The 17052-nt window shown below is 41.8% G+C and overlaps 1 protein-coding gene across 1 annotated transcript in view; it reads right to left on the bottom strand.

Moving 5' to 3' along the window:
* Positions 1–1677: 1677 nt before the first annotated feature.
* The window catches only part of LOC146049537 (uncharacterized), a 160182-nt gene continuing 144807 nt past the window's right edge, over positions 1678–17052 (bottom strand). The window contains exons 8-9 of the mRNA XM_083166070.1: positions 8520–8658; positions 1678–3346 (exon numbers count right to left, since the gene is read on the bottom strand). Of these exons, the coding sequence (XP_083022196.1) occupies positions 2217–3346; positions 8520–8658 (1269 nt within the window). The 3' untranslated portion in view covers positions 1678–2216. The remainder of the gene's footprint in view (positions 3347–8519; positions 8659–17052) is intronic.

The following is a 17052-nucleotide window of genomic DNA, read 5'->3' as shown; positions in this document are numbered from 1 at the left end:
GTGCTTAAACTAATCGTGTATCCCATTTCAGGCTGTACACTTTTATTATACTATTATACTTAATTGCTTTTAAGACAATGAACTTTTAGCCAAAATAAAATATTTGTAATACCCAATTGGTCAAACTTATATTTTTTGTGCTAGCGCTCCACCACCCGTTGTGTTTCCATCTGTGTTGAAGCCTGGATATCACTAAAACCTGCACTGTTGGTATGCCTTGATTCCTGTGGTTGGGAATGCCTGACCTAGACATAGAAACATAGAATTTGACGGCAGAAAAGAACCACTTGGCCCATCTAGTCTGCCCCTTTTTTTAAACAAGTTACCTCAAACCATATTTGATCCTTATTTTTTTGTAAAGATATCAATATGCTTATCCCAAGCATGTTTAAATTGTACTACTGTATTTGCGTCTACCACCTCTGTTGGGAGGCTATTCCACTTATCTACTACTCTTTCTGTGAAAAAATTCTTCCTCACATTTCCCCTGAATCTTCCTCCCTCTAGTTTCAGTGCATGTCCTCGTGTTCTGTTGCTCCTCTTCCTGTGAAGAATGTCTCCCACCTGTACCTTGTTAAAGCCCTTGATATATTTGAAAGTTTCTATCATGTCCCCCCTTTCCCTTCTCTGCTCTAAAGTATACATATTAAGATCTTTTAGTCTTTCCTGGTACGTTTTGTGATGTAGGCCATGCACCATTTTAGTTGCTCTTCTTTGTACAGTCTCTAATGTATTTATATCCTTCTGGAGATATGGCCTCCAGAACTGAACACAATACTCTAGGTGAGGTCGTACCAATGACCTATACAGTGGCATTATTACTTCTTTCTTTCTACTGCTGATACCTCTCCCTATGCAACCAAGCATGTGACTTGCCTTCTTCATTGCTTTGTTACATTGCCTACCTGCTTTTAAGTCCCCTGAAATAGTGACACCTAGATCTTCCTCAGTAGTTTCCATTATAGTGCCATTTATACTATATTGAGTCTTTGGATTTCTGAGACCCAAGTGCATGATTTTGCATTTTTTGGCATTAAACTGTAGTTGCCATTCTCTTGACCATTTCTCTAATCTGCCTAGATCCTCAATCATTTGTTTTACCCCTCCTGGTGTGTCTACCCTGTTGCATACCTGTGTGTCATCTGCAAAAAGGCACATTTTACCCTCAATTCCATTTGCAATATCACCAATAAAGATATTAAAAAGCACCGGTCCAAGTACAGATCCCTGGGGTACTCCACTTGTAACCTTTCCCTCCTTTGACTGTACTCCGTTTACTAAAACTCTCTGTTTTCTGTCCTGCAACCACGCTCTTATCCATTCAACGATCTTAGAATCCAATCCCAAGCTTTCAAGTTTATTTAACAGTCTGCGATGTGTCAAAAGCTTTACTAAAGTCTAGATAAGCTACATCTACAGCCCCAACTTGATCTATTACTTTAGTCACCCAGTCAAAAAAGTCAATAAGATTTGTTTGACATGATCTTCCCCCAGTAAACCCATGCTGTTTTGGATCCTGTAAATTGCTGGTTTTGAGATATTCTACAACTCTTTGTTTTAAGAGTGTTTCCATCAATTTCCCTACTACTGATTCACTGGTCGATAGTTGCTTACCTCTTCCTTGCTTCCACTTTTGTGCAGTGTGACTAGAGTAGACAATGCACAACTCTGCCAAGTTATTTACCCAGAATAGTCACATTTAGAATGGAGTTTCAAAAATGTTGTGCATGAAACAAAGTTTGTGTACAGTGAAGCAAATGAAAGCAAAGGTGCTACTATCACAGTCTCATAAAATAATAAAAATTACGTATTCCAGAATATTTCATATTCTGGAATTGTGGTTAAGGGAGTCTCAACCTGAAACTGAATTTTTCTCTCCTGAAAATTACTAAACAGTAATGAAGGGGCAAGAAGTATTACTGTTCAATGTGTGGTTAAACAGAATATACAGAGCTGTATAGTTAATAAAAGGTAACAATACATAGTAAGCTACAGTCTCTAAGTGTTATGTATTGCATTACTTAATGTTGGCTATTACTTTTTATTGAAAGAGCCATGCAACATGTATTTTTCTATAGTGACAACATTCCATACAGTTTTGCACAAGAATAAGAAATTGGAAAGTTGAAGAGCCTCCGTCACAATGGTCTTCCACTTAACACCTGGCAAAGAGAACAGTCAATAAAATTCTGTAGGAAAAATAACCTTGATTTTGTTTATTCAGGAACCTTAACTGTTTTTAGTCTGGCGTGGATTTTGACATGGGTGGTAAGATGAGCTTTACGAGTGAAGCACTTTCCGCATTCAGAGCATGCATAAGGCCTTTCTCCGGTGTGTGTTGTCTGGTGTCGGACAAGATCCCTATTGAGGGCAAATCTCTTATCACACTTGTTGCATGCGTATGGCCTCTCTCCAGTGTGCGATCTTTGGTGCACATTAAGATTGGAGTAACAAGTGAATCCTTTCCCACATACAGTGCAGATAAATGCCCAATCGCCTGTATGGACTGTCTTATGTTTTACAAGCCTAGAATTATCAGCAAAGCTCTTACCACATTCTTCACACGTGAAAGGCTTCTCTCCCGTGTGAGCCCTCTTGTGTATGACCAAAGCGGATGTACATGAAAACGTCTTTCCACATTCAATGCATATATATGGCTTCTCTCCAGTGTGTGTCCGGTTATGTATAAATAGAGAGGAGTTGCTGGTGAAACTTTTCCCACATTCCCAGCAGACGTAAGGCCTTTCTCCAGTGTGGATCCTAATATGAGTAGACAGAGTAGCACTACTAGTGAAGCTCTTCCCACAGTGTGTGCAGGTATAAGGCCGCTCTCCTGTGTGGATCCTCTCATGTATCACTAGAGATGACTTTCTGGCAAAACTTTTTCCGCAGTCGTTACAAGAGAATGGTCTTTCCCCAGTGTGGGATCTCTGATGTATAATAAGATGTGAACTTGAGATACAACTCCGACCACATTCGGTGCATATGTAGGTCTTCTGTACTTTGTAAGGTGTATAACGGATTGTTAACTTTGAGAGCTCTGAAGAATCTTTATGTTTCCTGCATTTATATTTTGACTCCACTGTGGATTTGTGAATACAAAGATTGCTACTGTTCCTTTTATCATTGTCTTCATTTTGGCTTTCTGTTCCTTCTTCTGGAGAATTTATGTTTTCAGCTGTGTTATCTACATCCTCAGAGCCTGCAGACTCTGCAGAACTTAAAGTGATGTTTTTTTGTTTACTAGGTTTCCGCCATCTTAGTTTTCGATGTGAATGGTGATACTTATCTTTCTTCTCTTCTTCTTTTAAACTGGGTGACTCACATCCACCTGGACAAACAGGTTCTGGTGGAAAAGCAAAAAATGTATGGTAGTAAAGTTTTTAAAACAATTGCTTCTCTATGAAAGGTTTTAGTGAAATTATCTGAAATTACAGTCTAGATATTAAGGATATCCATGATTATATCTATGATTGAGAACAGGTAACTTTATAAGTACAACCAAAAGAGTAGGGAAAGAAGACTATTTTTGCTGGGGCACAACTTAATTAAATTAATACATTTAAAAATTATACCTTTATTTCAATTGTTAAAACAAATACACATCTCCTTGGAATGGTGACCGCTAAACACAAAACAAAAAGTGAGCAGGCACACATAGGGGTAAATTTACTAAGCTGGAATGGGTACAAATGCATTCATCTGTACCCATTTGATGTAAGATATGGCCGGGACTGGATGACCGACTGATTTACTATCAGCTGAATCTGCCATATGTATACTGTACATGGCCGGGTCAACCATATTCACCATCGATAGAACAAGGCCATATGTGGCCATTGTGTTTTATCTGATCGGCAAGTGTACAATCATTCGTACTGAATGTCAAATAGACAACTTTTTTTGTTGTATTTGACTAAAGCCTGCATGTATCAGTCAGATCCGTGCAGGCTTCTCAGTATAAAAATACAGTGGAGCGAAAAACTGTGGTCCCCCTGTATTTCTATAACCAGCACAAGGCTCATGGACTGGTCCTGGTTCCCAAAATATGGGAGACAAATAGAGCAGGGGTCCCCTGTATTTTGAAAACCAGCACTGGGCCCAAACAGCCAGCAAATGCCACAGCTAGTTCCTCTGCCAAAACATTAACCCCTGACTGGTCAGCCCGGGCCCCACAATAAAGGGGTCCCTCCCTCCAGGGCATCTCCTGTCCAGGCTGGAGCCAGGGTTTGTCTCCAGTTCCCCTAGGCGATGGGCATCAGGTTGATATCTAATAGATTTAATAAATATTCAGTTAAGTTGTGGAACTACAAGTCCCATTCAGCCTCCCGACATGCAGGGACTTGGAGAACCACAAGTCCCAGCATGAGGGGCATTAAAATCACACACACACCATAGAAAATAAAACTTCAATACATACTATATTCACCCATACATACTTACTTATAGGGTCCACCATAAGCCTGTCTCTTCATCAGTAGATGTCCATAGGTGTACCTGTGGAAATAAATTATATACTCACCCAGTGTAGATTGCGTCTTTGGTCCATGTAGGTATCCATGGGTTAAAAAAACAAACCTAGAACACTGAGACTGAGAGGACGCTGACACGCTGAGTGACACGCTGAGTGACACGCTGAGTGACGCGATGTGTGACGCGGGGGGAGACGCGAGTCAGCTGCACGCTGCACACTGAATCTCGCTGTACAGCGGCACCAGGGCTCCAGGGGGGCCCGGGCACCGGGCAAGGAGGGCCGGGAGAGGGACTGTACAGTGGCACCAGCGGCACCAAGGGGCTGTATAGGGGCTGAACAGTGGCACCATTATTGTCCAGGGGGACCAGGCAAGGAGGACCGGTCCAAGGGGCTGTACAGTAGCACCAGGGTTGCACCAGGGTTCCAGGGGGACAAGGTGAAGCCTGGACACCCTCGGGCAGGAACCAGGCCAGTTCAGACCTTCACTTCACTGACAAACAGGCGCCATCAAACAGGTGCCTAACCAGGTACCAAAGAAGAATCACCAGGGAGCCTGGAGCAGGACGCACGTGTGCAGTGGAGGAGGAGGAGGTGAGGTGGAGATAGGAGAAGAATAGCAGGTCGGTCAGGTGAAGCAAGCACCAGGAAAAGGACGGGGTACGCTGCGAAGCAAGGAGCTGCACGATCATCTGAGGAAGCATAAAACCGCAAGTATACTGCATCAAACTATAAGTTTCTCTCTTGTCTTCTTCTTTTGCCACTTATTGTACTGTTTTGTTTTTTTTAATCTGTATCTCAATTTGTTTTGTGCTTTTTTAATTATCGGGTTGCTTAGAGTTGTTTAGAGTTGTTTTGGAGTATTCTTCTATTCTATAGGGTAGGATCTGCATAGGTTCACTGTTATAAGCAGTACATTTTTGTCTTCTTTGTCTTTTGTCTCTTTTCTTCCTTCACTCTACACTACATATTTGAACACCTAGGGAACAGTTATCACAACATGGTCTCACTGGAAATCAACTTCCGTAAACCACAATATACAGGACCGGGTAAAGTACTAAACTTCAGAAAAGCTAATTTCATTTTATTCCGGGAAGCTCTAAAAGAAATTAAGTGGGGAGAGTTATTCGAAGGTAAGAATGCAGAGGAAATGTGGGATCAATATAACAAAAGCGTTTAAATTCTATAAAAATAACGTAAATGAGGAGGCGTTCATCAAGTATAAAGAATCAAACAAAACTTGTAAAGAAGTAATCAAAGTAGCTAAAAGGGAAAATGAAGAGCGCATAGCCACAGAAAGCAAAACTAACACCAAGAAGTTTTTCACGTACATAAACAGTAAGCGAATAATTAAAGAGAACGTAGGCCCATTAACAGATATCAACGGTAAAAGTTTTGCAGAGGATAATGGAAAAGCGGAACTGTTAAATAAGTTCTTCTCATCAGTGTTTACTAGGGGAGAGCAGATAGTGGAAAGCACAGATACCACAACTGGGACAAACAAACCGGATCTCAATATGGATCTCTCGAACGATTATATAATTTTGAGGCTCATCAAAATAAAAACTTACAAATCACCAGGGCCAGATGAGATACATCCTAGGGTACTAATGGAATTAAGGGAGGAACTAGCGACCCCTCTATATTGCATTTTTGAAAATTCACTATCAACAGGTATGGTACCAAAAGACTGGAGAATAGCAGATGTAGTGCCAATATTTAAAAAAGGTAAAAGGGATGACCCTGCAAATTACAGGCCTGTGAGCTTAACATCAATAGTGGGTAAAATATTTGAAGGAATTTTAAGGGATGGTATCCTGGAATATTTAGACCTTCATAGTTTACTTAGTATTAACCAACATGGGTTTGTGAAAAATCGTTCCTGCCAGACAAATTTACTGGGCTTCTATGAGGATGTCAGCAAAAACCTTGATAATGGAAACGCAGTAGATGTGGTCTTCCTTGATTTTGCAAAAGCTTTTGATACAGTACCACACATGAGGTTGATAAATAAAATGGAGGACCTGGGATTAGGGGCAAATATCTGTAGATGGGTAGGGAACTGGCTGTGTAATAGAGAACAAAGAGTGGTTGTGAACAGTGCAGTATCAACTTTGATACCAGTACTAAGTGGAGTGCCACAGGATTCGGTACTGGGGCCCATCTTGTTAAACATATATATTAACGATATTGGGATGGGGATTCTCAGCGATGTATCCATCTTTGCTGATGACACAAAACTGAGCAGAGTTATTAAATCAACAGAGGATGTGAACATACTTCAAAATGATCTTAACAAGCTAGATGAGTGGGCTAAAAAGTGGAAGATGAGGTTCAATGTGGATAAATGCAAGGTTATGCATCTCGGGAGACGTAACCAGTGTGCAAGTTACAACCTAAGCGGGGAGGCATTAGGTACTTCAGCACTTGAAAAAGATCTAGGAGTCCATATAGATAATAAGCTGGGGTGCAGTGTTCAGAATTCTAGCATGTATTAAAAGGGGCATGGAAACTAGAGACTCAAAAGTAATTATGCCACTGTACAAGGCATTGGTTAGACCACACCTTGAATATGGAGTACAGTTCTGGGCCCCACACTATAAAAAGGACATCATGGAATTGGAAAAAACCCCAAAGAAGAGCAACAAAGCTTATTAGGGGAATGGAGAATTTAAGCTATGAGGAGAGATTAAGCAAGCTGGGACTATTTACACTAGAGAAGAGACGTTTAAGGGGGGACATGCTCAACATGTACAAATATATCAGGGGCAAATATAAGGAACTCTCAAGCACCCTTTTTACTGCAAGAAAGGAATCTAGGACGCAAGGGCACGAATTTAGATTAGAGGAATGAAAATTTCATTCCCTCAAAAGAAAAAATGTCTTTATGGTCAGAGCAGTCAAACTTTGGAACTCTTCGGGGTTTGCACATGCACATACTCATGCATGCACAAACCTCCACCATTGGCCGGGGGGTGAATTGCCTCCAATATTCACTGACACCAATGACTGCTCAAAGCGCTAAGCAACCTATTCTCAGCTAAAGAATTTAAATACTACTGTACACTTACACAAACATATGTCAAATAGTATTTGATATTTTCTTAGTGCCTTTTCAAATCAAATCAGAGGTAACTTTACTAAAGCTTCTAAACAGTCAAGTGGTTGGGCTGCCCATAGCAACCAATCAGATTCTGTTTGTCATTTTCTAGAACGCAAAAAAGAAATGCCAGATAGCTGGTTGCTATGGGCACACTACCACTTGACTGTTTTACTTGCTTTAGTAAACCTTGACAAAATAAACTGCCTGAAGAGCTACTAAAAAAAATAAAAAAAGAGAAATCAGCATAATAATCGAAAAATGCCCTTTACACACTATGCCACACACTGTAATGCCCCTGACACATTATGCCACATACCGCAATGCCCCAGACACAATATGCCACACACTGCAATTTCCAATATGCCACATACATACTTCCCAACACTGGAGGCAGAGGAGAAGGGACATCTGCACATGCCCCAAAATTAGGGGGCATGACCTACTATCATATGTCCTCAATAGTGCCAGATACAGCAGTGCCAGGTATTCCCCAATTGTGCAAGAAACACATATGCCCCCAATTTCCAAGCAGCAGCACAACTCAACATTGTTATTCCTGCTGCTGCTGGGGAGAGGAGAGTCCGGTGTCTTCCTGCTGGTTGTCTGTCTCCACCTCCGCTGCCCTCCTGAGGGGAGGAGACCACAGCATATCTCCCCTTCCCCTCACTTCCCTGTGACTGAGATGTAAGCCAATCAAAGCTCGCGGGCCAATTCCTGATTGGCTGATGGCCCAGTCACAGGGATACACTCCCCTTCCCTCAGAAGGGAATCAGCGTCGGGTAATGGAGGGACGGGCGAGTGTTTGCAAAGTGGTCAAGCCACCAGGATTTCTACCGCAAGCACAGGTTGGCGACCACTGGTCTAAAGCGACTCCTGCTACGTCAGACCATAAGTCTAAATTACTTTCTGATCTGGCACATCACTGCTCTAAAAGTGATAACTCACTTGTGTTGGTATCAGAGTCCAAGCGCTGTGGATAATCCTGGGTAACACTTGTGCTTGGTTTGTCAATTTCACTCTTTGGTGTAATCTTGGGATCCATGTTTAAACCTGTGTAAGATAATAGGAAATAAATATTACTCCACTAACATGGAGTATACGGAGTGAAAGGGTAAAAGGAACATTGCCTAGAAACTGATTTATTGCAGAATTATACAATATGGGCACTTTGATCTCTGAATGAAACTTTATTGGGTGTCGGATGTCCTGGCAACAGTCGGGATTACGATGGTCAGTACTTCGACGTCAGAATCCAAACTGTTTAACTGTCAATTTACAAGGGCTATTCTCCCTCTTGGGGGTCCATGACCCTCATAGAGTGAGAATACAACCTGTGGCGAGCCAGCAGCGAACCCGCAAGGGGCTTCTTTGCGCTTGTCCCCCTGTCGGGACACAGACGTCGGGATACTGACCACTGGAATCCCAACTATCGGGCAGTTATACCACACCCACTTTATTATAATGTTATTTTTAATAAAGCATCTCACGAATAGAACATGCATATCTAATTATTAACCTTTCTTTGGTGGAAGTTTATAGACTACCCATTGTTCAGTCTCTTAACATTCCCCCAAAAAACAACACTGTAGACCAGTGATTTCTAAACTGTGTGCCGTGGCACTCCGGGGTGCATTGGGGTACTTGCAGAGCAGAGCAGAATGTCAGTGCTTGTTATTTTACCGCAGGTAAAGCTTTGTTATACAGATGGTGCCATCCACATCTAGCCCTTTAATAGGATTAAGTGAGTAATGTGATTACTCTGTTAATCCCCTACTGTATTCTTCAATGTATTGTATTGCAACTGAGAACAATAGACGTTAGCTCAGCATGGCTATCCAGAGACGGATAGATGAGGCTGGCTCCTTAGTAAATAACAGAAGAGCTTTGTTATATGGTGGCCCTTAAGAGAATAATCGGATAATCTTATGACCACTTTGCTAAAGTTAATATACATGTAAATGTCATCACATTTGGGGATAACACGAAAGTGGGACCATCTAAACTCTATATATATATAAAAGATATATTATATAGTGATTATTCTATGGGCGCTATTCACACCGTTGTAAGGGGCTTCGCCCTCTTAACCTGTGAACTCCTTTATTGCATGAAATATGATTATATATTGTATTATATGGAGCATTGCGGGGGTGCTGTGGCTGGGGTAAGGGCAGGTGCAGAGGTGTTGCGGGTAGGTGAGGGTTGGGTGCGGATGATCTGCATGTGCATGTGGGCATACTGGGATGCCATGGGTGGGTGCATTGGTCATTTTGTTGGGAGGCAATTAACCTACCAGTAGATTTTTGGATTGTGGGAAGAAACCGGAGTACCCAGAGGAAACCCACGGAAGCACAGGGAGAATATACAAACTCTGCACAGATATGAAGTCAACAATACAATGTCCATCTATCATCTGGATACCCTCATGGGCCCCATATGTTTTGCCAAAATCCAGTTACCCTTGCAGTATGTTTTTGAATTGTGGGGAGGAGCCTATCCTCCATGAATGGATTTCTACTACAATACCTTTCCGTTTTTTGTTTAAATCCAAACTTTTTAACTTATTTCGTATGGATTGGGTGGAGGTTTCTCTGGAGAAAGAAATGAAGGTGGAAAAGTTATTTTCCATGTGGGAAACTTATATCGCAACCCTCTCCTTGGATATGAGAAATCAGGTCCATTCAGGTCTCAAAAACACATTGTGGTACCTTTTGCGACTAATAGGCGGGCACCCACCTATAACATTAGACAATAAAAACATATAGACACACTGTCCTTGGGCGGGGTGGGGCTGGGGGGCGGGGTGTGGAGCCACAATTTTTCTTTAATTTTCTTTGATCTATTATAATTTCTAACAAATAATTTTGTTAATAAAATCTACAAAAAAAAGGTATGCATGCTGGATATTGTTAATATACCCTGAAAATGTATAGAACCTTCTCAATTGTAAGAAAATGTCTGATGTACTTCACATCATTTGTTACTTTTGAATTTGATTGTATTCTATAATTTCTAACAAATGATTTTGCTAATAAAATCTGCAAAAAAAAAATGCATGCTGGATATTGTTCATATCTCCTGAAAATGTATAGGACCTTCTATGATACATTCTCAAATTGTAGAAAAATGTCCGATGTATTCCATATCATTTGAAATTTGATTGTATTGTTTTATTCTGTATCTGTTGTACTTGGCGCTTCAATAAAAAAAAAAAAAACAATGTCTATACACAGACATATGTGTGCCATTAATCATCGTCAGTGTGATAGATACTGTACAGTAATATGCACACAGCAGATCAAAACCCCCCAGCAGGTATATAGTTATGGGGTCTCTCATAGCGTGTCTCCTACCCTGGCACTCACCTCCGCTCCTGTTCCTTGTGCTGGTGGGGTGCATATTCCCGCACTGTCACCGCGTGGTGACAGTGGTGCTTTGTGTTCCCGTGCCATGCAGGGCAAGGGTGGCGTGAGATGTGAGCCACCATGTGTGTCTGTGCCTGGTTAGGCCTCTGGCTGGAAACGTTGGCAAACTGTGCAGCTGCGCACACTCACCGCCGGCTGGTTTATGTCGCCTCCGATGGCGGCCGCCATCTTTTGGGATCTTGCAACCTGTACTGTGGGGCTCCACCTCCACCTGTCAAACGGCTATCCAATCGCCGCACAGCTCACTCCTTAAGTACTGACTGGCCGGGCAAGACCGTCAGTCAGTACAATGACGTCCATGCCTACGCATCATTGCTCACTCCTGGCTGTCTGTAGTGGTTTCTACAGTTCTTGCGCCTTTGATGAAGTTCCCTTCTAACTCCTGCTGATCGTCTCACTGCTACACCTGTGTACCACGGAACCTGCTGCCGCCAATATGGACTGGACAAGGTTAGCCCCAAAAGGGGTTTTATCTTTCTCCTCACTCCTGACGGTTATTCTCCATGGTCACTCCCGGTTCCCCAGCCACGATCCAATCCAGCAAGGATATTCAAACTTCACCATTTAATCTTCAACCAATTATTCTTCCAACCATCCAATTGTTCTTTCAATCATCCAATCATCATTGAAGTATTCAACCCTTCATCCAATTCTTCATCCAATCATTTAATCCTCATTCAAGTATTCAACCCCTCATCCAATTCTTCATCCAATCCGCATTCAAGCATTCAACTCTTCATTCAATCATCCAATTCTTCATGCAATCATCCAACCCTAAAACTAATCATCCAATTCTTCAACCAATCCTCCAATAATTCTTCCAATTACCAAGCATCTCCATCCTCTTCAATAAAGTATTGTATTATTGACTTTAATCATTCCATAACCTACAGTATATTATTGTGCCACCATTTACAACCTGTATCGCAGTATCTTCATTAAATAAGGTTTTCATTCATCTCATTGCTTCACTCCCTTCTGTCGTTAATGCAACAACCTTATATCAAAGCACCCAGCCTCCGTTACACTCCAGCTGGTGCTTCACGAAACGTGACAATTACATTGAGCACTACACCCCAGTTTATTGTCTATTTGGACTCCTAGATCCTTTTCGAGTACTGATTTACCCAATTCATCCCCGCTTAGGTTATAACTAGCACACTGGTTATGTCTACCAAGGTGCATGACCTTGCATTTGTTCACATTGAACCTCATCTTCCACTTTTTTGCCCATTCATCTACATTGTCAAGATCATTTTGAAGCGTGGTGACATCTTCTGATGATTTAATAACTCTGCTCAGTTTTGTAACATCCGCAAAGATGGATACATTGCTGAGTAACCCCATCCCAATATCATTAATAAAAATGTTAAACAAAATGGGCCCATGAACCGAACCCTGTGGCACTCCACTTAGTACTGGTATCATATTTGATTCGGCACTGTTCACGACCACTCTTTGTTCTCTATTACACAGACAGTTCCCTACCCATCTACAGATATTTGCCCCTAATCCCATGTCCTCCATTTTATTTATCAACCTCTTGTGTGGGACTGTGTTGAAGGCTGTAGCAAAATGTAGGAAAATCACATCTACAGCGTTTCCATTATCAAGGTTTTTGCTAACATCTTCATAGAATCCAAGTAGATTAGTTTGACATGAACGATTTTTCACGAACCCATGCTGGTTATTACGGAGTAAACTACGAAGGTCTAAATGTTCCTGGATACCATCTCTTAAAAATCCTTCAAATAGTTTACCCACTATTGATGTTAAACTAACAGGTCTGTAATTAGCGGGATCCTCCTTTTTTTCCTTTTTTGAATAATAGCACTAACTCTGCTATTCTCCAGTCTTTTGGTACCTTTCCTGATGATAGTGAATTATCAAAGATATAGTGTAGAGGGGAAGCTAATTCCTCCCTTAATTCCATTAGTACCCTAGGATGAATCCCATCTGGACAACACTTTTGTTGGTAAGCTGCTCAAGCAGAGGTGTGTCATTCAGGTGCCAAAAGGGAGGGGTAATTCTGTCTAGGAAAAAAAACGGTACTTCTTTACTTTCACGGCGCCAGCATGGCGCCGCGCGTACTTCCGGGTTACGCTCGCCACTCATTAAGTTAAATAAACGGAGTTAACGCCATGCCAACATGGATAGTTCATACCTCCACTATCCATGTTGGCATGGAGTTGATTTTAATTAGCGTGGCGAGCGTAGCGAGCCACCGAGCCCGCAGCGTGGGCGAGCGAAGCGAGCCCCGCAAGGGGACTCTGACGCACGGCGCCATGCTGGCGCCGTGAAAGTAAAGAAGTACCAAAAAAACATTTTGTATCCCAATTGCACACTGAATGAGAAAATAACTACATATTAATCAGATAATACAGAGATCTTGGTTGCATATATCTGCAGATATAGGGCTAAGCCCCCAGGCCGTACGTCAAGGCCTCTCTGTCACTGGGGGTCCCTAATACTGGGTATGGGATGTGGGCCCCCAACATGCCGACACAGGCTGAGTACTCCAGGGCAGCACACAAATGAAAATTAGTAAGGGTTAATAAGAAGCACATAAGTGCTATGTAGGGAAGTGAAGGTGGGATTAAAATACAAAATATATACAATGTGATAGGAAAAATAACTCTTATTTTTCCTATCACATTGTATATAGTTACATAGTAGGTAAGGCTGAAAAAAGACTTGCGTCCATCTAGTTCAACCTGGTATAGATATCCATTGCTGATTTGGTAGGTTCTGGTATTTTACAGACAAATTATATTATATATATATTTTGTATTTTAATCCCACCTTCACTTCCCTACATAGCACTTATGTGCTTCTTATTAATCCTTACTAATTTTCATTTGTGTGCTGCCCTGGAGTACTAAGCCTGTGTCGGCATGTTGGGGGCCCACACCCCAGACCCATACCCAGTATTAGGGACCCCCAGTGATAGAGAGGCCTTGACATACGGCCTGGGGGCTTAGCCCTATATCTGCAGATATATGCAACCAAAATCTCTGTATTATTTGATTAATATGTAGTTATTTTCTCATTCAGTGTGCAATTGGGATACAAAATGAATCCCATCTGGCCCAGGTGATTAATTTGTTTTGATTTTGCTGAGCCTCAATATTATTTCAGGTACTTGTGGAGTATCACGGCTCCCATCGCATGCCATCGCATGCATGAGATGGCATGCGATTTTTACTGTTTTTAAGCTATTTTTAGCAAAAATCGATGTAATCAAATCGCATGCAATCAAATGAGCTAGAGCCGATTTTTCAACGCTGTCTTGTTCACACAATGCCTACAAGTCTAAATCTGCATTTTTAGCCTTCTAGCTCTTTTCGTTAAGGAGATATTGCAAGGCATTTGGAAAAAATGTCAACGCGGTTTTCTCCAAAGCGGAATGAGCTAGAGCCGATTTTTCAACGCTATCTTGTTCACACAATGCCTACAAGTCTAAATCTGCATTTTCAGCCTACTAGCTCTTTTCATTAAGGAGATATTGCAAGGCATTTGGAAAAAATGAACAAGAAAGGGGTGTTGAGCTGCGGTTGGTATAACTTAGTAAAAAGTGAGGTAATGAAACCTGTAAAGTTGGACTCAGGTTTCTATCTCCTTCCAGAATACCAAACTGGTAACCCTAAAGAACCCGGAAGTGCTTATTTGTGCACACACTTACCACCCTTTGTCCAATTGGACCACCAAGTCCTAGCAGCAAGGTTGAGGTCGAGGACTGTATCCCGCTCTATTCCATCCAGCGGAGGGAGTTGGTTATTTGTGCCATCCTGGGCCGCTCCTTATCAACATCTTCAAGTCCTCCCCACCATCTGCTACATTGGAGACAACCATCACGCCTCACCAGGACCTGGGGGTCCTCTTGGGCCACGCACAGATCCCAGTCTGGTAATACCACCTCCACTGTTTCCATTTGGATTACAAATTCCTACAGTAAGGTAGAGGACCCATCCCGCTCCAGTCCATCCAGCGGAGGGAGTCGGCAATCTGTGTCAACTTAAGCCGCTCCTTATTCTTACATCTGGTCCTCCCTCCCTACTGCTCCAATTGGGCATATCATTGCAGCTCCATACAGGACGATTTACATCTCAGCCCTATACAGGACTCTTGGGACTCTCCGGGCCATACATTTTCCCCAGTTTGGTTGGTGAGATATGAATTTTATGTGATTTTAGAGAATTATCAATGTATTCTGGCTATATGTATTTTAGACATTAAATCTTTTTGTACTAGATCAACCAATCCCTCATTTTTTTCACCCAACTTTACAGGTTTCATGACCTCACTTTTTACTAAGTTATACCAAGCGCAGCTCAACACCCCTTTCTTTTCTTGTTCATTCAGTACAGGACTAACTATCCTGTCCCAGAGCAGCAGCTAGGGAAACACAGCTCCAGCCAGGCGCACCTGCACCCAGACCCACTCTGTGGGGTCAGGGTCACCACCACCCCTTTTTCATTTGGAATGAGCTGGAGCCGATATTTCAATGCTATCTTGTTCACACAATGCCTACAAGTCTAAATCTGCATTTTCAGCCTTCTAGCTCTTTCTGTTAAGGAGATATTGCAAGGCATTTGGAAAAAATGTCAAGGCGGTTTTCTCCAAAGCGGAATGAGCTAGAGCCGATTTTTCAATGCTATCTTGTTCACACAATGCCTACAAGTCTAAATCTGCAATTTTTAGCCTTCTAGCTCTTTTCGCTGAGGAGATATTTTAAGGCATTTGGAAAAAATGTCAACGCGGTTTTCTCCAAGGCGGAATGAGCTGGAGCCGATTTTTCAACGCTATCTTGTTCACACAATGCCTACAAGTCTAAATCTGTATTTTTAGCCTTCTAGCTCATTTCGTTCAGGAGATATTGCAAGGCATTTGGAAAAAATGTCAACGCAGTTTTCTCCAAAGCGGAATGAGCTAGAGCCGATTTTTCAACGCTATCTTGTTCACACAATGCCTACAAGTCTAAATCTGCATTTTCAGCCTTCTAGCTCTTTTCGTTAAGGAGATATTGCAAGGCATTTGGAAAAAATGTCAACGCGGTTTTCTCCAAAGCGGAATGAGCTAGAGCCGATTTTTCAATGCTATCTTGTTCACACAATGCCTACAAGTATAAATCTGCATTTTCAGCCTTCTAGCTCTTTTCGTTAAGGAGATATTGCAAGGCATTTGGAAAAAATGTCAACGCGGTTTTCTCCAAAGCGGAATGAGCTGGAGCCGATTTTTCAACGCTATCTTGTTCACACAATGCCTACAAGTCTAAATCTGCATTTTCAGCCTTCTAGCTCTTTTCGTTAAGGAGATATTGCAAGGCATTTGGAAAAAATGTCAATGCGGTTTTCTCCAAAGTGGAATGAGCTAGAGCCGATTTTTCAATGCTATCTTGTTCACACAATGCCTACAAGTATAAATCTGCATTTTCAGCCTTCTAGCTCTTTTCGTTAAGGAGATATTATAAGGCATTTGGAAAAAATGTCAACGCGGTTTTCTCCAAAGCGGAATGAGCTGGAGCCGATTTTTCAACGCTATGTTGTTCACACAATGCCTACAAGTCTAAATCTGCAATTTTTAGCCTTCTAGCTCTTTTCGCTGAGGAGATATTGCAAGGCATTTGGAAAAAATGTCAACGCGGTTTTATCCAAGGCGGAATGAGCTGGAGCAGATTTTTCAACGCTATCTTGTTCACACAATGCCTACAAGTCTAAATCTGCATTTTCAGCCTTCTAGCTCTTTTCGTTAAGGAGATATTGCAAGGCATTTGGAAAAAATGTCAACGCGGTTTTCTCCAAAGCGGAATGAGCTAGAGCCGATTTTTTCAACGATATCTTGTTCACACAATGCCTACAAGTCTAAATATGCATTTTCAGCCTTCTAGCTCATTTCGTGAAGGAGATATTGCAAGGCATTTGGAAAAAATGTCAACGTGGTTTTCTCCAAAGCGGAATGAGCTAGAGCCGATTTTTCAACGCTATCTTGTTCACACAATGCCTACAAGTCTAAATCTGCAATTTTTAGCAGTACTCTTTACTTAGTTGGGCGCC

Source organism: Crinia signifera, chromosome 12, assembly GCF_055691185.1.
Source record: "Crinia signifera chromosome 12, ASM5569118v1, whole genome shotgun sequence".
In the NCBI taxonomy this organism is placed as follows: Eukaryota; Metazoa; Chordata; class Amphibia; order Anura; family Myobatrachidae; genus Crinia; species Crinia signifera.
Note: the sequence above shows the minus strand (reverse complement) of the source record. Positions and strands in the feature narration are given on the sequence as shown.